General features: G+C 49.5%; 2 protein-coding genes across 15 annotated transcripts in view; both read right to left on the minus strand.

The window, feature by feature from the left end:
- Positions 1 to 696: 696 nt before the first annotated feature.
- PRKAG1 (protein kinase AMP-activated non-catalytic subunit gamma 1) lies at positions 697 to 14,119 on the minus strand. 5 transcript variants are annotated; one of them, XM_088026050.1, is made up of 13 exons: positions 14,039 to 14,115; positions 12,678 to 12,789; positions 9,675 to 9,723; positions 3,990 to 4,099; positions 3,708 to 3,789; positions 3,551 to 3,609; positions 3,392 to 3,437; positions 3,235 to 3,289; positions 2,822 to 2,948; positions 2,139 to 2,304; positions 1,936 to 1,973; positions 1,526 to 1,672; positions 697 to 1,385 (listed from the first exon to the last, which is right to left on the minus strand). In XM_088026050.1, exons 4-13 carry the CDS (start codon positions 4,059 to 4,061, stop codon positions 1,281 to 1,283), a joined length of 897 nt encoding a protein of 298 aa, XP_087882176.1. In that variant the 5' UTR covers positions 4,062 to 4,099; positions 9,675 to 9,723; positions 12,678 to 12,789; positions 14,039 to 14,115; the 3' UTR covers positions 697 to 1,280. The 5 variants fall into 5 exon arrangements, with proteins under 5 accessions (XP_087882176.1, XP_027981396.1, XP_087882178.1 ...); XM_028125595.2 differs by lacking the exon at positions 12,678 to 12,789 and having other exon boundaries at positions 14,039 to 14,119; XM_088026052.1 differs by lacking the exon at positions 3,990 to 4,099.
- Positions 14,120 to 14,302: 183 nt separating this feature from the next.
- KMT2D (lysine methyltransferase 2D) overlaps positions 14,303 to 25,548 on the minus strand; it is a 39,403-nt gene continuing 28,157 nt past the window's right edge. For 6 of the 10 annotated variants that reach the window (XM_088026042.1, XM_088026046.1, XM_088026043.1 and 3 more), the window contains 16 exons: positions 25,325 to 25,465; positions 25,034 to 25,201; positions 24,718 to 24,877; positions 23,999 to 24,074; positions 23,611 to 23,786; positions 23,384 to 23,514; positions 22,614 to 22,746; positions 22,408 to 22,535; positions 21,120 to 22,260; positions 20,116 to 20,252; positions 19,890 to 20,020; positions 19,379 to 19,426; positions 17,933 to 18,218; positions 17,612 to 17,685; positions 17,377 to 17,485; positions 14,303 to 17,219 (listed from right to left, as the gene is read on the minus strand). In XM_088026042.1, coding sequence (XP_087882168.1) covers positions 17,127 to 17,219; positions 17,377 to 17,485; positions 17,612 to 17,685; positions 17,933 to 18,218; positions 19,379 to 19,426; positions 19,890 to 20,020; positions 20,116 to 20,252; positions 21,120 to 22,260; positions 22,408 to 22,535; positions 22,614 to 22,746; positions 23,384 to 23,514; positions 23,611 to 23,786; positions 23,999 to 24,074; positions 24,718 to 24,877; positions 25,034 to 25,201; positions 25,325 to 25,465 — 3,132 coding nt within the window. In that variant the 3' untranslated portion in view covers positions 14,303 to 17,126. The remainder of the gene's footprint in view (positions 17,220 to 17,376; positions 17,486 to 17,611; positions 17,686 to 17,932; positions 18,219 to 19,378; positions 19,427 to 19,889; positions 20,021 to 20,115; positions 20,253 to 21,119; positions 22,261 to 22,407; positions 22,536 to 22,613; positions 22,747 to 23,383; positions 23,515 to 23,610; positions 23,787 to 23,998; positions 24,075 to 24,717; positions 24,878 to 25,033; positions 25,202 to 25,324; positions 25,466 to 25,548) is intronic. The other 4 variants (XM_028125593.2, XM_088026045.1, XM_088026048.1 and 1 more) reach the window with 3 other exon arrangements.

Consider the following 25,548-nt stretch of genomic DNA (forward strand, 5'->3'; position numbering starts at 1 on the left):
CACATGGTTTCAGCACAGGTAGAGTCTGCTCCCCGACCCCCCAGCTCATTCTCACCTTGGAAGAATGGCAAGGCATTTTGTAGGTTCAAAGATAGTGCCAGCTCAGCAAAATTCAAACACAGAGTCCAACCTTCCCTGACTAAGAAAAGTTGATGACGGTGGCATGTCTCTCTGCCTAAAGGAGACCCTCAGTCTCTCTATTCTCTGGAAACCTAACGCTGTTAGGAGATTTTCCTGGGGCCCAGCTATGATTCAGGCAGAGGAGAAAGCGAGGTAATAAGGAGAGCTGCTGGGAATAGGGTGGGAAACAGTTATGAATGGAGAGTTGGAAAGCCAGTAAGTCTAGTGTAGTGGTAAAGAGCAGGAGCTCTGGGGCCAAACTGTTTGGGTACAAATCCTAGCTCTACATTTTACCAGCTGTGTGGCGTTGGGCTGGTTACTTAGCCTCTGCCTCAGCTTTTGTTTTTGTTTTTTTAATCTGTAAAACTGGAATCCTATCTACTATTGTTCTGAGGCTTAAATGAATTAATAGACGTAAAGCACCGAGCATGGTGCGTGACACAGTTTTACATATATTGTGTGTATGTGCCATTATTCCTGTTGTTGTTAGTAATAAGTTGAAGAAGCCATATGAAGTAGGTTGGTTGGAGCAGTAGTATCTACCAATTACAAGAATCAAACAATCAAGCAATACCATGAAGAGGTTCCTGTCATTTTAATTAGGTTTGCTATGAAAAGCAATAACCTCAGCTAATCACTCTGCCCTCCTCCACCTAACCCCCATCTCCCTTCATATGCACTTAGCACAAGAACCCAAAGGCCCTCCTCCCCACAATCCTCCCCACTCCCATTATGGGAAGAAAAGTCACTAAATGGACTCAGCCTCCTCCGTATAGCATGAAACAGGATGAATAAAAATATCTTTAGGAAGAGTTTTGTTGTGCTATTATCTTAGGGTGGAGTCAGGGGCAGAGAGAGAGGCAAAGGCTGGGTGAGGTCTGGGGATCTCTCAGAGATCAGAATTGGCCTGAGGGGCACACAGCCCATCATTCACCCAGAAAGGGGGCTACATCTAAGAGGGCTGGGGCTAAGATGGGCTAGGCTGTATGCATGAGGATAAGGACAGCTAAAAATCCATTCTTCCTCCCCCCGCACCCTCCCTGGCTCCTGAGCAGGGAACAGAGTCACAATTCTCTCAAGGTTTCACCTGTGGTTCCTAGAACTTTGGGCAGGCAGTAAGTGGGGTATATCCCCTGGTGCTGCTTGACCCCTTCCCCAGCTCAGGGCTTCTCTCCTCCTGTGAGCACCAGGGCCTGCAGGATGTCAGACAGTGATACAATCCCCTTGACCACGTCATTCTCATCCACCACGACAAGTCGGTGAACCTGCACGGAGCAACAAGGGAGAAAAGGGATGTTTAGTGATGTCCTCAGTTAGGATGAGCCCTTCAACCCCTACCCACCTTGCCAAACCCCACACTCAAAGCTGCTCCCCTCAGCTCCTTCTGAGTCACTGGCCTCCCTACCTCTGCTTCCACCAGCCTGTTGATGATGGTCTCCAGAGTCTCGTGCAGGTAGCACTTGAGGACACCCTCAAAGTAATGGGATCGATGTTGCAGGGCTTTGGTCACAGACACGTCTAGGTTGTTGTAGGTCTTTTCTGCTGCCAGATTCTGGGGAGAGAGAGGAAGGTGCTTGCAGGGAAGCAAGGAAGCCAGCCCCCAAACCCTAAGTCCACCCAACCGCACAAGGGGGATTCAGGGCAGTTGTTAGCCATGCCCACAAGCCACACCCAACTCATTCCTTTTCAAATTGGATTTGAAAGCTTAGAAGCTTCTAAAACCCTTAGGTCCCAGAAGAGACTCTCTTCTTCTCCCTCTCCATATTCAACACCCCGCTCCTTTCCCTACCTCCCAGCCCCTCCGCAATCACTCACGATAACATCAAACTTGGAGTAGATGTCCACCACACGCCCTAGGGGGACAGAGGCAGATCAGCAAGGAGGATCTGGCATCCAAGCATCCAAGGCCCCCCTGCCTATAGCATCACCCTCCAGGCTGACCTGAGGAACAGCAGATTTTTCCCAGAACCACCCTGGCTTCCCTGGAGCCTCCCCTCTTGTTCTGCGCACTCTCTCACCTTTTTCATCTACTACTGGCAGTGCTGAGACTCGGTGTTGAACAAAGATGCCCAGAGCCACATAGACAGGGGTGGTGGTGCGGACCATAGCAATGTTGGCATAGGTGCCAATCTGTAGCTCTTCCAGAGACTTAGACATGAACTCTGGCTTGGGGAACTCAGTGATCTGAGGAGAGAACCATCAGCTTCATCTTCAAGAACCCCCACACCAGCCTTGGATAACCCTCCAACCCAGTATATAAGAAGTAAAAACCAGGGGCACCCAGTGGCTCAGTCAGTTAAGTGTCTGACTCTTGATTTCAGCTCAGGTCATGGTCTCAGGGCCATGAGATCGAGCCCCATGTCAGGCTCCGTGCTGGCTGTGGAGCCTGCTTAAGATTCTCTTTCTCCCTCTTCATCCGTCCCTACACCTCCCCTGCTCTCTGTCTCTCTTAAAAAAAAAAAAAAAAAAAAAGGGGCGCCTGGGTGGCTCAGTCGTTAAGCGTCTGCCTCCAGCTCAGGTCCTGATCTCAGGGTCCTGGGATCGAGCCCCGCATCAGGCTCCCTGCTCGGTGGAGAGCCTGCTTCTCCCTCTCCCTCTGTCTGCCGCTCTGCCTGCTTACGCTCTCTCTCTCTGTTAAATAAATAAATTTAAAAAATCTTAAAAAAAAAAAAAAAGTAAAAACCAGGCTGAGGACACTTACAAACAATTTGAGGAACTTGAGGATGCGCTTGTGGGTGAGGATGTACAAAGTGTTGCCTGATTCCGGGTCAATAACTGGCAGTCTGTGGATCTTGTTTCGAATTAATGAAGAGACAGCATCGAACAAGCTGTGGGAAGGTGGGGGATAATGATGTCCCACAGTGCTGAGCTTGAGATGAATAAATAGCTTCTAAGAGTGTGTTTATAAACAGGGAAAACTAATGATTGGGAGAGGGGAGCAGTGTTCAAACCAGACCTATAGAGTGTGTGAATGTGTGTGTGTGTGTGTGTGTGTGTGTGTTTGCAGAAGAGTATTGTTTCTCTTCTGCCCCTGGATCTTTGGGTACCTAGGGCTTTAGTTACCCTGGTGGCAAGGCTCTTCCCCTTCTGGACAAATGGGTAGCTGGAACGCACCTGGCATTAGGAGAGATGCAGACGAGTGGTTTGAAGGAATCCTGTAGGTACACCTCTGAAGGGAAAAGGGAGGTTCACAAAATACCGGTATGGAAAACCATTTCCCAGGAAACTCTCCATCCCTTTTTCCTTTTACAACCCCCAGTTCTCTACATACCTCTCCAAGTTTCTATCTTGTGTTCTTCCAGCTCATAGATCTGTACCTGGAAAGAGAAGCACAGGACTTGAGACTTGCGCTTCATTAACCCCTCGTAGTTTGCTTGGAAGAAAGGAACTAGGAATGAGGGACTTGGGTCATTGGGCTTTGGCGTCTTACCAAGGCTGATTTATAGTAGCGATGCAGGATATTGATGAAATCGGTGATGGTCAGCATGCCTAGAAGCCAAGACAAGATCCCTCAGCACTGCCCAAAGTTTCTCTCCCTGCCCAGCACAAGATGCCAATAATACTGTGTACCAGAAACTTTTGCCTACCTACAAAACTTTGCTTCTTACTATCCCACAAAGGGGCAGCTCGTACACCATTAGTCACCAAAGCAAAGAAAGCTTTCTTCACCTGTAGCCAAAAGAGAACTCATCACAAAGGAAAATTCACAGGGTGCAAGACTTTAAAAGAACAGGGGTTGGGTATGTTAGGGAAAACATGAGACTAAACCCATATAAGGACAAGGATATTACCCTTGGGATGAGATAGGATGAGAGTTTTTGAACCAGAGGCTCCTAGGAAGGGGGATGGGAGAAGAGGATTTCACCCACCTGCAGGGAAGTATCAAATACAACCAATTTGGAGCTTGTGGGAATCAGGTCATAGCAGCGATGAGACTTCATGAAGGAAGTATACACACTATTGTTGGATTCTGGGGTCTCTGCATAGGGTGGGATAGTTAGAAGCTTCCTTCCATGCAACGACTCACAATCAAAAGAGGCAGAAATTAAAAGTGTAGTTGTTCCAATATTTAGAGCCTGCTTTTTTACAAGGCCCCTTTTCTGTTTTGTTCCTATTGTTCCCAGAAAAACTAGATAAACCCCTTAGAAACTATTTCATACAACCCCCATCTCCAGGTAGGACTCTACTGGCTCCTCAGGCAAAAGATGGCTACTGAAACAGAAAATCTATTAATATCTTTCATTAACCTCTTCTAGTCTCAAAGTTTTTTCTCATCTTTAACTTAAATTTCCCCTTTCATATATTTAAGCACATTTTCACTTGTTCTCTTTTCTCAAAGACGTAATTAGGCTTCTTAAAATTCAAGTAAGCTTCTTAAAATTCTTCTAAGATCTGCAGATGAGAAAGTCATGGTCCAAGTTGGGCCATTTCAGATCAAGACTCAGTTGGAGCCCAGTGCTTAATGAACCTGGCCCCAAACGTCCTGAGAGTCCATCCTGGGATGACCCCGTGAATCAGACATCACCCCACCTACTCTAGACAAATGGGAGATCCTGGCTGTGTTTACCTGTCCATTCCTCTGACTTCAATTGCTTCCTCTAAACTGGAGAAGCAACCCAGAAAATAATCACCTGGATGTGCTATGTACTACGCTATGTGTACTTTAAAAATATCACATCATTTAATCCTTACAACAAATCTGTAAAGCAAATACTGTCCTCATTTTTCAGATGAGAAAAACAGGTGGGAAGCAGATAAATAAACTGCTCAAGGTCACACCATTAGTAAGTGGCAAGAAAGACTTAAACACAGACCTGAGTCCAAAGTTCATGATCTTAAAATCCTATGCCAGTTGTTTTTAGTGTTTAATTTCTTACCCGTTATAAAGGTACACTGTTTAAGAAGCCAAACAGTTCAAGAGATTTTGTTAAGAAAAACTGCCGTCCCTGGCACCTACTGCCCTGTCCTACCCCTCCTCAGAGATGAGACCTCTTTTAGCTGATTACTTTGGCACTTATTACTAGGGCTGTAAATAACAACCTTATATTGCTGGCTTTATTTTTCCATTTTGGGGCATTATCTATGATCATCCAAGGAATATGAGAATTTTTAGTTCTCCCTCCTACCAGGACCCCAACACAAACAAGCACTTCCCATCTCCCCATTCTTCCAGAAGTTAACCTATAATGTTGGTTACATTAGTATTTAAATAATTTTGACTGAATATTCCTTCTTCGGAGCTAAGCCCAGTGGTAAACTCCTGACTTCTTTTTTTTCTTTCTTTCACAACTTTGTTTTCCCTGGAGTTAGTAACTGTCTTGTCTTTTTGTTTTTTATAACTAATTCAAGTATTCATAACTAATTCAACCCCAAACTCTACCAGTTGTTTAGATCTCCTTTCAAGAAATTCAGAAGCACTAGACAGTCTATCAATGTAAACCACCCAGAGAAGTCTCTCAGGAGTCTTCTGACCTGCTCAAATCCGTGCTGGTTTGCTGGTGTGCACAGCTGTCCTCCGGAGATCTTCCTTCATCACCATCCAGGGGCCCCCTTTCATGTCTCTCCTGTATTGGCACTTCTGTGTCCTGTACTCTATGTTTTCATCTTTTTTTTTTTCTTCCTTGTTTTGGTGCTATACATCTTCCTGTAGCTTCCTGAGTAAGGGTGCATGGGAGGTAAATTTTTTGAGACCTTGCAGCCTGCAGGATATCTTTATTTTACCCTCATCTTTGATGTATAATTAGGCTGGATATAGAATTCTAGGTTTGGATTTATTTTCCTGAAGAATGTTGAAGGCACTGCCCCACTGCCTTCTAGTTTCTGGTGTGTTGAGAGTCCAAGGCAATTCTGATTCCTTTTATGTAACTTGTTTTTGTTTGTTTGTTTGTCTTCTTCTCTGGAAACTCAGGATCTTCTCTTTGTTTCCAGTGTTTTGAAATCTCATGATGATTGTGCTTTGGGTGGGTCAGTTTCATCCACTGTGCTGAATACTCAGTGAGTCTTTTCAATATGAAAACTAATGTCCTTCAGTTCCAGGAAATGTTCTTGAATTATTTCCTTGACTACTTCCTTCCCTCTGTGTTGTCCTTTTTCTCTTTCTGTAATTCCTATTATTTAGATATCAGACTTCCTAGACTGACCCTTTAAGGTTGTTCTTGTTTTATTTGGTGAGTTGTTTTTGTTGTTACTGTTGTTAAATAAAATACCTTATCTCTCCTAGTTTACGCTTCTTTTTCTTTTTTTCACTTCTTTGATTTTTGGGGCTTTTAAAAAAAGATTTTATTTTTTAGTAATCTCTACCCAACATGGGGCTTGAAATCACAGCCCCTAAGATCAAGAGCCACACACTCCACCAACTGAGTCAATCAGGCACCCCACTTTTTTTTTGAGGGGGCAGGAGGGGCATAGGGAGAGGGAGAGGGAGAGAGAGAATCTTAAGCAGGCTCCACGCCCAGCACAGAGCCCAGTGTGGGGCTCGATCTCACAACCCTGAGCTCATGACCTGAGCTGAAATCAAGAGTCAGAGCTTAACCAACTGAGCCATTCAGGCACCACACTTCTTTGATTTTTAATTCTACTTTTTTGGAGTCTTCCCCAACTTAATTTTCCAAACCTCCTACTTAGTTTAAAATTTTTGCTATTAGGGCGCCTGGGTGGCTCAGTTGGTTAAGCGACTGCTCCAGCTCAGGTCATGATCCCAGAGTCGTGGGATCGAGCCCCGCATCGGGCTCCCTGCTCAGCGGGAAGCCTGCTTCTCCCTCTCCCACTCCCCCTGCTTGTGTTCCCTCTCTCACTGTCTCTGTCAATTAAATAAATAAAATCTTCTAAAAAGTTTGTTTTGCTATTATATTTTTAATGTCCAAGAGCTCCTCTTTCTTTTCTGAAAATTCCTTTTTAAAAAAAATGACATCCTCTATTTGTTGCATGGTGGAAATAGGTTCTTTATCTGAGTTATATTAATGTTAATTTTTAAAAGTTTTCTTCTCTATGCATTGACTTCTTCTTTCCGTTGCTTCCTTCCCCTGCTTGTTTCTTCGGTTGGGGGGAGCAGTTTGGATCACTTTTCTTTTTATTTTAGAGGCTTTCTTTTTTTTTTTTTAAACATTTAAAAAAAATTTTTTTTAAGATTTTATTTATTCATTCGAGACACAGAGATACAGAGAGAGAGAGCATGAGCAGGGGGAGAGGCAGAGGGAGAAGCAGGCTCCCCGCTGAGCCAGAAGCCAGATGTGGGGCTCAATCCCAGGACCCTGGGATCATGACCCGAGCCGAAGGCAGATGCTTAACCATCTGAGCCACCTAGGCGCCCCTATTTTAGACGCTTTCTTTAGATGTCTGGTTATCCTTGGTTTAAAGGAGCATTCAAACCATATTCTAAGAGTGCAGTCTTTTTTTTTTTTTAAGGTTTTATTTATTTATTTGAGAGACAGAGCACAAGAGAAAGCAGAGAGCACAAGCAGGGAGGGGGAGAGGAGAGGGTCAGAGGGAGAGGGAGAAGCAGGCTTCCTGCTGAGCAGGGAGTCCAATGGCTGGATCCCAGGACCCTGAGATCATGACCTGAGCTGGAGGCAGATGCTTAACCGACTGAGCCACCCAGGTGCCCCAGAGTGCAGTCTTTAAAGCTGATTGGCAGCTCAAGTGTACACGTTAAGTCTTGTTGACTGTGAGCCGTTTAGATGGGGAGCATTCAATACTTGTATTTTTAGGGCTTTCCCTTCAAGGGGATTCTGGAGAAGATTATTTATTCAATCTTGTGCTTGGAGGGTGAAGTCTTTTCTGTAAGCATTCTGGAAATTAGATTAGGGAAAGGACTGGGATCTTGGCATCCAGTGCAGTTCGCTTTATGCTCCCGTGTTTAGTATAGTACTTCAGCCCTCAACTGGGCCTGAACCCCTCTCCAGACCTCCAGTCTTTGCCAGAGTTGGGAGGAGGAGTTTCCTAGCTGCACTCAGTGGAGCAGGGAGTCTCTGAATCTAACTGCTTCTTAGATCTCCAATGCTTCTCTTGGCTTTCCCTGCTGCTAGTCTGTAATTCAGTTTTCTCAGGTCTGCTAAATGATTTACCACTCTTGCATCTGTTTTCCAGCTTCCAATTACTATTGTCTCCTCTCTTATTCTCCCTATTCTGGTGGGTTTGTACCTTTTGAAAAAAAATCTTTTATGGTGGCTTTAGGAGGTTTTTGTGAAAGAACAAAAGTAGATGCATGTACTCCATCCACCATCTTTAACTGAAGCCCACTACTGTTTTTCAAAGGAAACCTCTTGTGGCCCCATGCTGCTGGCCTCTGTGGGACTCCAGTGTCCCAAGTGTCCCCCACCTGGGAACTCCCCTGCCTTGCCCGAGGTGGCTGGGCTAAGGAGTTCCCAAGAACATGCCTTTTGATGCTAGTTTAAGACATGTTCCACTGATAGTTAAATACCATCATTTTAGGCCACAGATTTATAAACATATTTGATTTGGCTTTCTCGGTATTTTAAAAATAATTTAAATCAGTTCCCCAATTGTAAAAATGTGGAGATTAACATAAAAACCCAAATTCTCAATTTTTTTCAAAATCAGATCTGACCACACTAGGCTTGAATTTCTGAACAGTGACAATTGACAAGACCTGGATAGTTGCTGCCTCCTTTTAGATACGAAGAGATCTATATAGGCTGTCATAGTCATCTGCAGCCTACAGCACTGCTTGGTTCACAATTTGAGTTTTTGACCCTTGCCTTGGTGCTACTGCAAATGTACTAATATAAAATAGGCACTGATATCATGTGGTAGTACTCAATTATGAAGATATCACCCAGATAATTCAAATATGACTACATTAACTTTTTAGGATACCAACAAAATGAAAACAGAACATTTAAAAATTCTTGTGGAGAACTCACAGACCCTTAATAATACGTCCTAAGATCTCAGCCCATATTTCAATTCTCTAAGAAAGCATGTACTCCTAATGCCATAAACATGTCCTGGGAAGACCTAGGAGTGTTCCTGGATAAAATCCTTTAGGGGAGGTGCCTGTAAGTTCTGCTTCTTTCTAGATAGTCTAGGGTTGGACCATTCCATTCTAACCAGTTATTTGGGCAGGTGCTAGAATGCCTTCTCCTCTGCCCTGGATTTTAGGGTTTAGTGCCTCTATTTCTAGACTAGTTTTAAGGGCTTTCAAGGCCTTTCTATAATTTCTTGTGTACACTCAGTGGCTTTAGGGAGCTCACTGGATGATAAAATCCTAGTGGCATTGTTTCTGGGCTAATCAGAAAATAACAGGCACCACTGATACATGGTTAGCCAGCCCAGAGTTGCCTATGGAAGTTTTCCCTCAAAAATTTCAGTGGTTTGATAACTGAAAATATTAGTCATTCCCACCCTGCCCAAGATTTATTCCTGGGTGATCCTGCCAAATTACTAATCCTGATTTGTTATGGTTTGGCACATTATCTGGCCCAGTTTTGATTTTTCCCAGGGGGCATCCTGAGAGAGATTCAAAAGCACCGCTGAGGACAAGTTAGGATTGGGCTATTGCTTTCGTAGCGGTTTCCTTTCTTCAGTAGACTTACCTTGAGGATGCTCATTTTCCAGAGCTGGGGAGCTATCTGAAGAAGTGACCTGGAGAGAAAAGAGGAACAAAGATTCAGACTATGCTAGGCTCCATCCATTCTGGCCAAGCATGATGAGAAAGGCTGGTGAACTAATGATGTCATTTAAAGCACCATAAGGCCCTCTTAAAATATTATCTCATTTAATCATAACAACCCTGAGGTAAATACTATTATTAGCCTCATTTTCACAGATTAGAAAACTGAGGCTCAGGAAATATTAAACAGCCTGCCCAAGGTCACATGGCTGAGGTAGAACAGGAGCTTGAACACATATCTGTATGGTTCCAAAGCCTATGCCCTTATATACCACAATGCCTAATGAAACATTAGACTTAAAAGCTGAGACTAGAAAATCTAAGAATCCACAAGGTTCTCACAGATCTACTTTATAAAAACAAGGAAGCCAGAGAGACAGTACTGCTTCCCCCCAAATACTAAGCCTAGCTGTAGACACCAGAATCATAGACATGCCCCTTTACCATTAAGAGAGGACCACATCAGGGGTGCCTGGTGGCTCAGTGGGTTAACCGTCCAACTCTTGATTTCAGCTCAGGTCATAATCTCAGGGTCATGAAATCAAGCCCCACATCGGGCTCTAAGCTGGGCATAGAACCTGCTTAAGATTCTCTCTCTCTCTCACCCCTCACCCTTCCTGCGCGGGTGCTAAAAAAAAAGAGAGAGAGAGAAAGAGAGACAGGACCACATCTAGGGAGGATCCCGGCAGCTGACTGTCACAGAGAGCTAAAGCTTGAATGACTGAGGGGTGGATGAGGACAAGTGTTTTGAAACTGGGGACCTGACTCCTCTTAGCACCTTGTGAGTCAAAGGCTCCTACAGCCTAGAGGATGCTGGTTTTCCAAGCTTCTTTGACCATGACAGTCTGACATTAGAGTGCTTTGAATATAGAGAAACCTTCAGAACCATCTCTGGGCTCCCTCAAGTGGGAACATTTGGAAATTTCCTTGTTATCTAGGAACCCAGGAGGGGTCATGCTAATTTTAATCCACTGGAATCAACAGATTTGGCTCCATTTATTCTGGGTAACATACCAAAACTAACTTAAAGGCATACTTCACCTACATAGCTACTGTAGTAACACGAAATTAAAGGCCTTGGCTTGAACCTGGAAGGTTGGTGGTAAACAGGGTCAAGTTGGCAGGACAGCTCTAAATTTCCCTCCCCTAATGGCCCAGGGTGGGGGCAGGAGGGAAGGGGAATAATCACCCTCTCTTCTCTCTGGGCTGCATTAGACTATCAGCTTGGCCTGGCATTTTGGCAAGGCTATCGGAACAACAGCCTCATCACTTATAAGTGGGAGAGAGGGCTGTTCAGTGGTAAAGATACACACATGATAATATAGTCTCACAAAGATCTATACAAAGACACAGAAACGGCTACTTGTGTAGCTGTTTATTATACCCATCACATAATACTTACATCCTGCACTGTGCTACAGTTTTTTAGTTTATTATCCATCCAAACAGGTTTTAAATTCCTGGAAGCCTAGAACTATTTTATATTTCTTTGTATCTAGCATGGGGTTCTACACATAAATCTCAATTGTTTTGTTTTTTAACTCTCAATTGATAATGACAGTGATGCACACTCCCGTGAACAGAGAGACCTAAGATTAAGTTACAGGGAGAAAGTGATGTACAGGTAGAGATACAGAAACCTACACAACAGAGTCAGGCATTACTGAATATGACTTTATCTCTCTGCCTGTTTCTCCACACAGGAGGATAATTCTGTCCACTTCTCTCTGCTTTTAATAACATAGGAAACCTGAGAAAGTACCACTGTAATACATGAGTACAAAGTATTATTATAGAGACACAGGCTAGATCTGACACATGGACTCACAGTTTCTTCTGACTCCTGATCCACATTTTTCTCAAAGATTTATTTATTTATTTTAGAGAGAGAACACGCACACGCTGGGGGGAGGGGCAGAGGGAGAGGGAGAGAAAAATTCAAGCAGACTTGGCACTGAGTGCAGAGCCTGACATGGGGCTTGATCTTATGACCCTGAGATCATGATCTGAGTTGAAATCAAGAGTCAGATGCTTAACCGACTGTGCCACCCAGGTGTCCCCCCCCCACCCCTCCGATCCACATTTCTAATTGTTTGCTGGATAACCACAGATGTCACAAAGACTCCTCAAACGCTTCAGTACAAAACAGCATCTGTCCTTTCATCCTATTATTCTTACTGGGGCTCCCATCTCTGTTTTTTTGCATTGCTCTCCTATAGGTGCCTAGGACTGTAGTATTGATTCCTCCAAGAATGAGCTATGCCAATATGTCTGCTTGGAATCGCAGGGCAGGGCATGACCTAAACTTGTCCTTAACATCCATCAACTAAGCTGGTATGTTAGAAATGTCTCAAATCCATTTCTCTCCTTTCCACTTTCACAGTTTTAACTTAGGCTTTTACCTCTCACTTCTGCAATGTTCTCTAAATTGGTCTCCCTGTCCTAAATCTATCTCCTTTTCATCTTTCATGCTGTCTCCAAGTTCTCTTACTAAGCATCTCAGGTCTGTAAGGGACTTTTATCTCCAGCAACTAGCAGTTCACTACTTTCTGAAGTGGCTCCATCCATTTGCAGAAGCTGTTAAGAACATTCCTAAAGCACACTCGCTGCCTTGCTCACAGAGCGTCCATGGCTCCCCTTATTACAAAACAAAGTTCAAACTTAGCGTGGTACGCAATACCTTCAACCTGACCTCAGCCTACTTTTCCAATCTTTTCTCCCACTGCAAGCAAAATCTAAAGCTCCAGCAACATCACGCCACTGGCTCACCCTCAATTAATCTCTACATACCCCGATTTCTATGCCTGTGCTCACACTGTTCTCTCAACCTGCAATGCCCTCTCCTAGGTTCATAGTAATTTCTCCCTCCTCTATGCTTCCACAGTCCTTTGTTTGCGTCTTGATGATAGCATTTATTACAGTCTACCTTCGATAACAGCTGTCACTGGTTTGCCCTCACCCCCACTCCAGGCAGGCTGAGCATTTTCAAAGCAAGGGTTTTCTTTTCTTCTTTTTAAAACAATTTCTATTCCAAGAACCTAATCAATACAAAAAGTGTGAGGACTAAATTAGAAGAGCTATATAAAAATGTTTTGTAAACCATAATACATTTGTGAGTAAAATAAAAATTGATAACGTTATTTTGCCATTAGTGGAACCAGACCTTTTATTCTTTATTTATTATTATTATTTTTATGTAAACTCTATGCCCAACATGGAGCTAGAACTCACGACCCTGAGATCAAGAGTCACATGCTCTCCTGACTGAGCCAGCCAGGCGCCCCAGACCTTTTATTTTTGTTCAAAATTCTCTTAATCTGTAAGAGCTGATTCCCTTGCCCGGGTGCCCAACTGCAAATCACTTTACCACTTCAGTCTGTTTTCTCCTTTAGAACTTGAGGAACAGGACCTCTCTGCAGGCAGAGAAAGGGTGTGGTAAAGGAATTACTATGGGCATGGGACTGACCCAAAGAAAGATGAACCTGCCAGTAATAGATGATAAAAATCAAGACACGGAAGAATTACTCTGGCCGACAGAGGATATTTGGTTCCAGAGTGCTAGAAAAAGGCTCCTGAGAGTGACGGTGGATCCAAACATGTAGCAGGCTACCTGCAACATCTCTGGGAGGATGACAGGGACCTGCCACAATTGTTCAGTGCCTGCTAGCCAAGAATGATCTATGCCAACACGCCTGCTTAGAATCGTAGAGCAGGGCATAACCTAAACTTGTCCAGGGACACAGTGGCCTCTAACACTGAAAGAGTCCCTCCTTCAGGGAGAGCCCACTTTCCAGTCTTATTAAGGCAATGTGACTTCGCTAGACATCTCGAAGCAGCATAAAAGTCTTTCTGATCTCCCTCCTGCCAGCGCTTGCAGGGCTCACACTCAGACAACCGGGGGCCAGGTGCTACCCGCAAGCGGGAGTCCCTCGGAAGCCCCTTGCCTTACCCAGGAAAGCCGAATCAACAACCCTGCTCTCTCTGGCAAACCTCTAAAGGTTTGAGGTGCTCAGAGGAAAGGAGGCCCGAGATCGCCGAGGTGTGCTCGGGTTCCTAACGGAGAGCAGAGTCACTGCCAGCTCGGGCTGAGAGTACCACGGACGTAAGGTAGGCACCGCGCGGCCCAGTCCTAGGAGATGCGCCCAGCGAAGGAGCGGAGGGGCAGGGTCACGGGATAGGACAGACACCGGCTTCTCGTGCATCGCCGGTCCCTGCCCAGGCCTCCCCGTCCCCTAACGAGGGTCTTGGGCTCCACAGCGCCCCCCGCCGCCCTCCCGTGCTCCTCACCGTCTCCATTTCAAGGGGCGCGGACTGGGTTCGCTCGCTTTGGGAAGCTCTCTGGGAGCCGGTCGGGAGGGGCGGAGGGGGCTCAGGCCCCGCCCCACGTCCGGTACCGCGACACCACTTCCGCCTACGTCAGACACACGCAAGCCAAGGGCGGAAGGCGGGGAGTTCACTCTTCCGGCGCGGCCTGGCCTCAGTAACCGCCCTTCCCTGGGTCCTCTCGGACCTTCCGGATCCGCCGACGGCGAGGTGACTGGACGGAGCCGCTTGTATTTAAAATGTTCTTTTTTATTTGTCGTTTAAAAACAAACTTGGAAGAAGCAAAATCCAAAACTTGCCCTTTGCCTCTTGCAACATAAATTATGTACAGTTCAGAATGATCGCTGATACAAAACATGCCAAGGACAGGGCGCTGGGGGTGGAGGGAGAGAGGGCGCTTTAAAAAAGGGAATCATTTCATCCGTTGTTACGAAGGACCAACCTTGCTGTACAGGATACACACAACACAAAATAAAGTCTTCACGGGATTCACACTTGTCAGCGATTTATTTTTTAAAAAGGGGGAGGGTCCTGGAGGTGAGGGGAGAAGACTGTAAAAGGGAAAAACTGAAAATTGAATATGTGCAAGTGTAAACCAACCCAAAATACAAACACGGGGGGGGGGGCGGGGGAGGGAGAGGAGGGAATTCAGATGCAATTATACAGGCGGGGTACTTAAAAACAAAACAAAACAAAACAAAAAAACCAACAACCAAAATTCCAACCTTGTAGCCTGGGTCTGAGTTAGTTTATATAAAAATTAAAAACTGTATAGGTTTCTTCACTAAATTCTACAGGACTATCGGATACCTAGCATATGCTTACAAAGTCTGCCCCATCCCCTTTTCCCAATCCCAGGGCCCAAGCCCCAACCAGAGCCTGACTCACAGGAGCCAATCTTCCCCCTCTATGTAGCCTAGACCTTTTGCTCTTGGAAAAGGAATATCCAATGGCTTTGGGGGCAGCAGCCCAGTCTCCCCGCTGTCTGATTTAATGACAGTGGTTTCTGTGGGGGTGGGGGGATGTTATTCTCTTAAACATTTGCAGCTTGAAACAGTTGAGGAAGCAGCTTTAAAAAAAAAAAAATCTCCCTACCCCCATCAATCCGCAACCCCCCAAATTCAAAAACAAAACAAAACAAAACCTAAAATCACAACAGCGACCTTGCTCCCCCTCCAGCAGGCCCGCCCATCCACCGCCACCAAGCCCACCCCTACACTCCAGACATTTGATTCTTGAAAATATTAATTACAAAATGCCCTTTGCCCACAGCCCCTAGGAGAGAACTGCATATAAGCTTCATCTTCATCCCCACGCTCCCTACTTGAGGGGGTCTGGGGCCTCACCCACCCCCAACCTACCCCTACCCCCCAGGAAGAGGTTCAACTGCAGCACAAGCTTGGGCAGAAAGGGGGAAGGAAAGGGAGGCAGGGAACCCATCACCCTCTGGCTCCCCCTGGGGCCAGCTCACTTTTGTGCGTTATAACATAGTCCAACTATACAACGGGGGTGAGAATTGCCCAGCCTCTATACCCCCACCTTACAGCAGTCACAGCCAGGGGGTGGGGAGGAGGGGGTGAGGAAAAGGGCGGTAGGTTGGGTAATGGAGGGGGCCCCCCCACAAGGGGAGCTCCATGTGTCCGCCCCACGCCCCCCTACCATTTATAAACTGGTTTTGTAAAAAGAAAATAGATATATTTATATAGAATATATAAAGCACAAAAATTAGTAGTTTTACATTTGCTCTCCCCGGGGGTGGGGGGAGAGGGGAGGGTTCTCACCTCCAGCCGGCTCCCCCATTCCCCACAAGACTATGTACAATCCCATGTATAAATAGATAAATACCCCCCACCCTCCCCGCGCTGACACTAAGCTCCCCACCCCCACATCACCACCCCTTCCCACCAGACCAGCAGCAGTTTGGTGACTGAGGGAAAGTGGGAGCTCCGGGCCACACCCTGCCTCACTGGGTATGGGCATGCCACTCAGGGATAGCCCTCACCCTACCACCCATCCACCCCATCCAGGGGCTGGAGGGCAAATGGGCTCATGATGGGGTTGGGAAAACAGGAGGGAGATATCCTGGTCCTAGGTTTAGCACACCCCTCCTGCCCCCATGTCCAGATGGAGAAGGAAGTCCTAGAGCAACTAGGGGCCAGTTATCCCCAATCTTCATCATCATTAGCCTCAACCACCATCCCATGCCCATAATTAAAAACAAAGATGGATTTTTTGTTGTTGTTTTTCTTCCTCTTCCTACCCCCCTTCCACCCACTCAGAAGAGGGCAGTGAGGCGGAAGAGAGGGTCGGGGCAGTAGGGGGCTTGGAGAGGGTCTCACATTTCAAAACAGCAAAAAATCCAACACTTAAATGAGGTAGGTGTGGGTGCGGGGTCTCCTTGCCCGGCTTGCCTGGCTTGCCCTCCTGGGCAGCTGGGCGCCTCTTTCCCGTTCATGTTGCATTTGTCAGAGTGGAAAACAAGGAAACACAACCCATAGAGAGACAGAAACACAGAGGAGAAGAGGGAGACAGAGACAGATTGAGAGGGAAGGGGATGGGAGTGAGGGTGGGGGCAGGACCCGGCAGGCAGGGCCAGGTGTGGGACCCGGCCTTTGGGATTGTCAAGCTTAGTCAAGTCTCTTTGCAGCCTCGAGTCGGGCCGGAGAGGTCGGTGGGGGCAGCAGGGCTGTGAGGCCCGGCCACACATCCTCTTCCCCCCTCCCTGCTGCCTCCCAGTTGCTTCTGGGTAGTTCCCGGCCCATATCCCCCTCAAACCTGAGATGCCCAATGGCTGCTTCTGTCTGGCCCCTCCTGGAGCTGGGGGCAGAGATGCCAGCCTGGGGGCCGGTGGCGGGGAAGAGGGTTGTCCCTGGTGCCCAGGGTGGGCTTGGCCTAGGGCCCTCTGCCCCAGCCTCCTGCTCCAGGGGCTCCGGTCAGCCGGCAGCCCCAGCCCTGGGTCCTGGCTCTGGCTGCTACCTCTCTTCCCCCTCATCCCTTTCAGGGAAGAGGTTGGGGGTGGGGGGACTCCCCTGCCTGGTAGCCTCTAAGCTTCTTAGTTCATCCATTTTCGACAATTCCAGGCTCCACAGTGGCAGGGGATCTTGTGCTGATCGTCCTCAAAGTCAAACTGATAGTCATAGGTCAGCTGGAAAGAGAAGAGGGTAGAATCGATGGCAGCCCCCCAGAGGGAGTGGGGGGCAGGCAGAGATCAGGTCTGACGGCAGTGGCCTTGGAACTTGGTTCTGGGGAAGTGAAGAGAAGCGGGAGCCGCTTTGTCACTCACACAGAACACTTCCTCTCACCTCCTCTCCTTTGGGGATTCGCCGGCTGGAGATGATGATGATTTTATCCTCCTTGTCAAACGTCACAACTTCCGCCACACAGTTAGGGGCACAGGAATGGTTAATGTACCTAAGCAGTGGGCCAGAGTCGGGGATGCCAGGCAACTGAGTCGGGAGGGTTTTGGTTCCTTCTTGGCCCACCCTGAGTGTCACCCCCAGGGACCCCTAAATTCCTCCTTCCTCTTTCCTCTCTCACCTGGCAGGGCCTCCGGTCAACGTAGCATCAATCACATGTTCGTTGTTTATTCGGAACATGTAGATGCCTCGATTCTAGAAGGGAAGAAGTTGCAGAAGTGGGAAGAGTATCAGGGAATGGCAGCAGCGCTGGCGGTGGGATCAGGTAGCAGACTTGGGCAGCGGGCTTATCTTCATTTCCTGTTCTGCCTTTCTCTTGTGTCTTACCTCCTCCTCCTGCCACAGCTTTCCACCTGCTCCCCTGACCCCAATTCAGCCCCTTGCTCCGCCGTGGAGAGGGCGGCCATAAACCAAGACAGACAGCCCCCCTGCCAGCCCATACCTGCTCCTCATAGATTTTCTCCCGCCGGTTGGCCACCTCATTGCGAATGATGGTGCCAATATATTCGATGACCATTGTGTGCTTTTCTAGGTCCTTGGCAGCGTAGAGCCCCAGGCCCTGGATACGGGAGCGAGCCAGGTACACGTTGTTCTTCCACTCAGTGCGTAGGCGCCGGTACTGTGATGACTTGGAGTGCACAAACTGCTTGCTGTATGGGGTGTTGGTCTCGCCTGTGAAGGTGCTCTGATATGCCTTGGACATGCTGGTGCTGTTCAGGGTGTGAGGCCTGGGAGGTGACACAGGCCATGACAAGACAGCTCTCCCCCAGACCAAGCACACCCCACCCACCTCCTCCCTGGGATGTGCAACATGCCAGTTAGGGGCATGTGCTGTCTTGGAAATGGAGTGGAGGCGTGTGGGTCTTGGCTTTGGTGAGACAGCCACTAGTTTTGGGGACCCGTGCGACACCCTGAGTGGCACAGAGAGCCCAGGATGGGGGATGGGGGATGGAGGGGTGGGGGGGCACCAATTCCCCTACACTGAGCCCGCTCTCCCATCTCCCTGCCTTATTCCACCCTCCTGCCAAACATTACACAAGGCCATGCTCCTCTGGGAGGTCTTCCCCAAGCAGCCCAGGCCTGGCATTTAAGCTCATGATTTGCTCAAACATCTGAGTTCTACCTCCTGCACATACTAGAAGCCCTGAAATTGGGGGCCGTGTCTACCACACTGGGCTGGATCTGAATTAAAAGTGGCTCTGAATTCACAGCCAAGAGGTGGTACCCTTTCCTTTCTTCAGACTGTCCCCTTCTCTGACATAATGTTGGGCTCTGTGCAGATGGCTCAGTGCAGGGGAATGACTGCTGCCTGGCAGGATGCCTCTTCACCACCCTAGGGCACCAGCCAAAACCTTGCCCATCCCAGAGCAGTGGTTTTCAAACGTTTTTGATTCTTTTTGATCTAGTAGAGATTTATTTTTTTCCTTTTTTCTTTAACAAAATGTTATTGGAATTCCAATACATAAACTAGATGAAAAGGAATGCTTCCGGTTGAATCCAATTTGGGGAAGGGGGAGTTATGCACGGGGAGGGCCAAGTTCTGCTCACTCGGTTTATGTGTTCCAGGACTTTCTGAAACACACACAGTTTGAAAACCACTGTTGTAGAGTATCAAGGACTAGGGATGACTGGGGTAGTAGAGCCTGACGCTCTAGGCTAGCCCAAGGAGCAACAGAAGGCCTTTGAGAAAACCCTGCTACAAGGATTCTGCCTCCCTCTACCCAGGGACCAAAGTCAGGCTACTGTGGTACACAGAAAAAGCAGTGAACCACAAGTCGAGAGGTAAGGTTCTGGTCCCAGCTGTGTGACCTTTGTCTAGTCACTTAACCTTTCTGGGTCTCAGTTTTCTCAGCTGTAAAATGGGGGTCATACCACCTGCCCTACCTACCTCATAAGGTTGTTGTGAGGATCAAATGAGATAATGGATGTGAAAACGCTTTGAAAAAAAAAGTATAAAGTGCTATACAAATGTAAGGTTTTATTATTTTTCTATTATATTTCTAATTATTTTTGACACCAACTCAGCCTGGGGAAGGGAAGGTGACCCTAGCCTTTATGGGGTGTCTCAGGTTTGGGAGAAATCACAGGCCCCCTGGAAGCAAAATAAGAGAGGAAGGAGGTGACTGGCTCCCTTATCTACTGCATAAAATTTCACCACTGTCTACCCAGAACCTCCCCAACAGCCATTCCCAGGGTGCCCAAGATAAGTCTGTCCCAGACCCCAGGTCAACCCAGGACACCTGAGCGGCATGGAGGAGGAGGAAAGGGATGACCTAAGTGATACCTGCATACCCTCTAATCAGGAAGCCTAGAGTGAATCCCCAAACCTTCATAATTGGCCAGAGGGCCCCTACCAACCCCCACTCCCACATCCCATGGCCCCCACCCCACAAGCTCACCGTTTGTAGTGTGTGAGGATTTTAGGCTCCGATCGGGCACAACCAGTGGGATTGATCATGAGTGGCAGCTCCATCAGGGGGTGGCGTCCATAGCGGAATAAATAGTTTTGACAGCTCTCCACTCCAGGCAGCTGTGGACACAGGTCGTGTGCTTCCCTTAGCCTGAGTGTTTCGGGGGCAGGACCAGAGTCCCCAGTGCCCACGTGGCTCCCGGCCCCCTCCTTACTGATTCAGCTATGCGCAGCACGGCGTGCACCGTAAGCCCAAAGAGCTCCTCGCCTTTCAGGTACTCGGGGAAGAGCCGCAGCATGTCAGCCTCTTTTCTCATGGCAGCCACAGGCTCAATGATGCGATTCCACACCGCTAAGAGGCAAGGAAAGAGAGCAGCCCTCAGAAGCAACTTCTGCTGACGGACCTCAGCCTAACCTCGATCGGGAGCGACGGTCCTTTTCTGTAGCCTGCACACCTCCCTGCCACGAGACTGTGTGGTTCTTCAGGACCCCCCGCTGGCCTCCCAGTCCCACTCTCCCTCAGCAAGCCAGTAGGCTTCCTACCCTGGAGGGGCACCAGAGAGCCCTAGGACACAGAGCCATGACCCCAGGGCCCAGGAGACCCAGCACAGGCCACAGTGCCTACCCGAGAGCCAGAACAATAGGCCTGCTTTGGAGTGGGGAAGACTTTTGAGTTCAGGTTCTAATACTGGCTATGGGCCCTTACACCAAATACTTAAATCTCTCTAAAGCTCTGTTTCTTTATGTATACACTGGGCAAAATGAAAGTACTTACCTCATAGGGTGGCCATGAACAAAACAGCCTACGTCACTTACTTTAGTTCGTGGCACACGGAACTTGCTCACTTATTTCTATCGTTAATGCTAAAGCTCAGAGCAAAAGAGTTCTGACCAGGGAAAAGCAATCGTAAGGAACTCATGGTTAGGAACAGGGTGAGCCAGGCCAGACGATGCGGTCTCAGAACCGTATTCTTTAGTCTGGCTGAGGATAGGAAAAGGAGCCAGCACACGTGAAGGAGACAAGGAGAAGGTCTTCAGCCACGGGGGGGGGGGGGGGGGGGGGGGGGGGTGCGAGGTGGCTGAGAGAGGCTAAAGCACTGCCTCAGGGGATCTCTAAAAGACTTCCACTGGCCCGAAGCCAGGGCAGGGAGGATCCCGCACGAAGACGCTGCAGATCCCTTCCACTTCCACACGAGCGTTTCGAGGGCCCCGTGCTCACCCTGGGGGGAGGCATCGGCGAAGACCAGGTCCTCCAGGCCCTGCTCCATGACTTTGATGATGAACTCGGGCCTCCCATTGTTCTCGCCGATGGAGCAGCGGTAGCAGCAGCGGCGGTTGTTGGTGCGGAGGCTCCAGTAGATGCGTGTGGCCTCGTAGCCCACAGGATAGAGGGCAGTGGCGCTGTGGAAGTCAGCCATCTGATGAGGCAGCAGCTGTCCGATGGCGTGGAACACAAGGCCCCCCACGCGGAACATGTGCAGCCGCTCTCCCCGCTGGATGATGCTGGCGATTTGCTTCACCTCATCCCGCTCGATGTAGACCCGCCGGAAGACAGCAAAAGAGCTCAGCTCCTGCTCACAGGGCCCCTTGATCTTATGCATTGGACACAGCATGGTCTTGTCCTTGAAGAACATGCACTTGGCGCGGATGGCGCAGGCAAAATGGTAGACGCTGGGGCACCGCATTCGATTGCAGCTGCTGGTGGCACCGGTGCGCTGGCACAGGGAGCACTTGGTTAGCAGTCCTCGGTGCAGGGCCACCTCCACGTTCATCAGCGCCCCGCCCTGAGTCTCGTAGACCTCCGTGGACCACAGGGCACAGTTGAGGTGCACCCACAGGTCCAGGTCCAGGTTCAGCAGGCGGGCAGGCCCATCAGTGGCCCCATCACCCTCCTCGTGACAGAAGCAGCAGCGCCGCATGTCACGAGGCACCTTGTCAGGTCGCAGGGCCGTGCCAAGCTGTTCCATAAACTCCGCCACTTCCCGCTCATCCTCCTGCCGCCCGCTGCCCTTCTGGATGGTCAGCAGCAGCCGCAGCCGCTTCCAGCGCACCCCCTTCCACTTCTTGAGGCGAGGGGGCCGGGAATCTTCACCTTCTTCAGGGGGCCGGGCTCGGGGCTTGGGTCGGGCCGATTCGGGGGATGAGGCCAGTGGCAGGGGCGATGGGACCGGTGGCTCAGCTGAGGGTTCAGCCGGGAGTTCAACCAGGGGTTCGGCAGGGGGGCTGGCAGGAGAGGGTGCCAAGGGGGATGGGGGCGGGGAGGGCTCTTCAGGAGGCGGGGCGGAGAGCTGTCGCACATCCAGATTGGAGACGTTGTAGGTGTAGCTGTGCTGGGTGGGTGGCTCTGGGGCGGGGCTCTCCTAGGGGAGGGCACAGCCCGGTATCATCGCCAGTTCCGCACTTAATGAGCCCCCCTCCCTCCTCTCACCCAGATTCCACTCTCCCAAAAGCCCTCTGCCTTCTTTACCCTAGTCAGACACCCACCGTCTTTTCTCCCCCAGACCTACCTGTTTCAGGAGGCTCAAGATGTCTAGCTGGCTCTTGAGGGTATAGCCGGGCAACACTGCGTCAAACTGCTTCAGCCAATCAGGGCCAGCTTCTGGGCTCTTGCCTCCCAGACCCTTTTCTTTCCCTCCTGCAAGAAGGAAGGGGTCAGAACCTCCCACCAGAATCCCTCCCTGCAGGTCCCGAGGAGATTTCCCGCCACACTCACCAGGGCCCTCAGCTTCCCCCTTCTTAGGTTCAATGCCCGCCCGGGCAGGGCTCTCTGGGAACAGCACCTCATAGGAGTTGGGGATCTTCATGCTTAGCAGCTCTGCCACTGCCACCATCACACCATTCAGGTTCTGCCAGGGCAGGGAAGGGGATGGGAGGACCGTGTCGGCAGTGTGGAGTAGGTACCGCCACCAGCTTGGTGGGGACAGAACACCGGGAACCCCACTCCCCAAGCGGCTGGTCAGTCCTGCCCCTCTCACACGCTTCCTTCACAGCACCTCTCCCAGAATGCTGCGGTTGTTAATGGGCGCTCCACAAAGAGGGACCTGTGCCCACCAAGTTTAGGAATGACACACGCTATATGCACCACTTGGAGACTCACGATATACATTAGCAAATTAAAGAATCTGAGGAGTCCTGTAGTAAAGAAACTTGTTTTGTGGTTTCAACCGGGATTTCCAATTTTCTTTGACCACAAAACCCTGTCAACATTAAAAAATAAGAGTTCCACCAAACGTGACTGGGGCCATGCTGTCTTGCAGCATTCGTCGCATTATGTGTGCTCTCCTAATTTGCTGACTTGCGTCTCTCACTGGACTGTGAGCCCCTCGTGCTTTATTTACCCTGATCTTGCAGCCTTCAGCCCAGGCAGTCACACACAGTAGGTCCTCGTACATAGTTCTGAGTGGTTGAATTCATCCACACAAGCTCCAGGGACTGCCTTCTGACCAGGATCCCTCTGGCCTCCAAGGAACCCCCAGGACATACCTTGGCTGCAGCGGCAGAGACTGTCAGCATGACTGACACCTCACTTCCTTTGCCCTTTTCCCAAGCTGTGGCAGGCAGCTTTCCAGGGGCCTCCAGGTCCAGGGCCCCATAAGGTTTGGTATCTGGGAAGACTGAATGAGAGAGGGACCTGTGTAAGCTCCAGCTGCCCTCTCCCCCCGCCTCGGACAAGCCAGCCCTGCCTGGCCCATGCCCAGAGCAGCCTCTACCTGGGATACTGGCCCGAGGAATGATGGGGATGACAGGGGAGAGAGCCCGGTCTTCCTGCTCCCACCGGCCTGAGCCCAGCTGAGGGAAACGAGGGGCCTCCTCCCCCAGGATGCTTTCGGGGGACGAAGCTGGCACAATGCTATCAGGAGAATCGCTGTCCTCATCGCTTTCCATCCTACGGGCCAAAAGTAGACATTTGTTGGTACAGCCCTGCAGACTCCCCCAAGTAGACATTTGTTGGTACAGCGCTGCAGACTCCCCCTCCCAAATCTAGACATTAATAGATGTCATAGCCTTACGTGGCACCTGCCATTGGCCAAAGGGAAAAATGAGGCAACCTGCCCCCCACCCCATTCCTTAGCCCATTTCCAGCCCCGCCCCCCCCACCTGACATCCTCAGTCTGATTGTGAGGGGGTGTAGGCAAGGCAGCCAGCAGGTCTAGACTCTTCACCTCTGAAGCATCTGAAGGGTAGGAAGGGAGAAAAAAAGTCAGGCTGGTGGCCAGAGCTCACAGGGCTGTCTCCCCCAAATTTCAGGCCTAACTAGTACAAGACCTAGCTTAGCTCTCATGACCGCTGTTGTCTACCCACCCACCTACCTATAAGTCTGGGGCAGATGAGCTGCGTCTGTCGAGCCTTTCCTATGCGCCAGGCACCGGGCTCTGTTTATCAAGTTTTAACAACTCCAGCAGAGGAATATTCTAACATCTATTTTCAGTGAGGAAACTGGGGCCCACCCAAGTCAATCATGTTACTTAGCTGTGATAACACAGCTAAATGCATACAGGAACCAGAGAGTTCAAATCCAGATTTGACTGGAGTTCTATACCCACTAAAGCACTGTAGGCTGTGCCTCATAAACAAAAGCCTCATCAACACTCTTTCCTACCACCACCTCCTCTGTCGCCTATGCTCTGGACTCCTTGCTTCCAACAAATCAGCCCTAAAGAGGCCCTTCCCTAGCTCAGCTACCCTGTTCACGTGTGCACACGGGACCACAAGCGATCACACTGTCTCAAACCGTATGAGAGGGCACACTGACCGACCTGGACCCCAGCCACCAAATCCTACCAGAGAACGAGAGGCCCACGCTGCTCCTGCCTTACCCCTCAGCGTCCCTTCAGTATCCCGGGCAGAGGCAGCATCCTTGGGGTGTTCCCCCAGCTCTTCAGATGGAGTGACACCATTCACCATCTTCTGCTGCACCGATGGGGGTGGGGTGGGGGGCAGCGACGAGGGTGGTGTCGGCGGGTTACTCAGGTTATTCTGGGGGTGGGGTGGGGTGTTGTGTGCAAGATGGCAGAGGGAGAATGACGTAATCTCCTGGCCCCACACGACATCAGCAATCTCCTCAGCTTCCACTCCCACCTCCACCTCCCCAAGAACCTCGTCATCCCCAAAAGGTATTGCCGTTTTTCTGACCTTGGTAAGCAGCTGGGAATAGTAGTCAGGGCCAGTGGGCAGTGCCCCACTTCCAAAGGCCCCCCTCAGCTGGCACTGCCCATTGACCGGGCAGCCACTGCCGAAGGGAGCAAAGAGGCTAAAATTGGCGGTGATGGTAGGCTCCGTTAGGGGCAGCAGGGACAGCTCCTAGGAGGGGCAAAATGACAAGGTTGGAAACCTATAGCGTGAACATCTCTGCCACTGCACAGCTGGGGGCCAGCGTGCCCCCTATCCTGGGATGGGACCAGGGGGCTGGCTCCTGGGGGTCACCTGTTTCAGCTGTTTCAGCAAGGCCTCGCTGGCCCTGACCCCGTCCTCCTTCCGCAGCTTCTTTCGGGAGCTCACCAACCTGTCGCTTGCCTTCTGCACCCGCTTGGGCTTCGGTGTCACAGGCTTCCTTGCTGCTGTATCCTAAGCCGGATAAACCCACAGTGAAGGCTGCGGTCTTCCTCAGAGCCCTCACCTCTTCTGTGTGAACCAGACCTGCTCACGTT

This window comes from Eumetopias jubatus, unplaced genomic scaffold (assembly GCF_037043125.1).
Source record: "Eumetopias jubatus isolate StellerSeaLion01/CBP00866 unplaced genomic scaffold, mEumJub1_p1.0 scaffold_8, whole genome shotgun sequence".
NCBI lineage: Eukaryota > Metazoa > Chordata > Mammalia > Carnivora > Otariidae > Eumetopias > Eumetopias jubatus.

What these genes read in the sequence shown, in the direction of transcription:
- PRKAG1 (XM_028125595.2), bottom strand. An exon ending in TCAAGTTCCTCAAATTGTTT is followed by an intron (nt 2,305 to 2,821) that starts GTAAGTGTCCTC and finishes TTCTCTCCTCAG; the next exon opens with ATCACTGAGTTCCCCAAGCC. An exon ending in ACTCCAAGTTTGATGTTATC is followed by an intron (nt 1,673 to 1,935) that starts GTGAGTGATTGC and finishes CTCTCTCCCCAG; the next exon opens with AATCTGGCAGCAGAAAAGAC.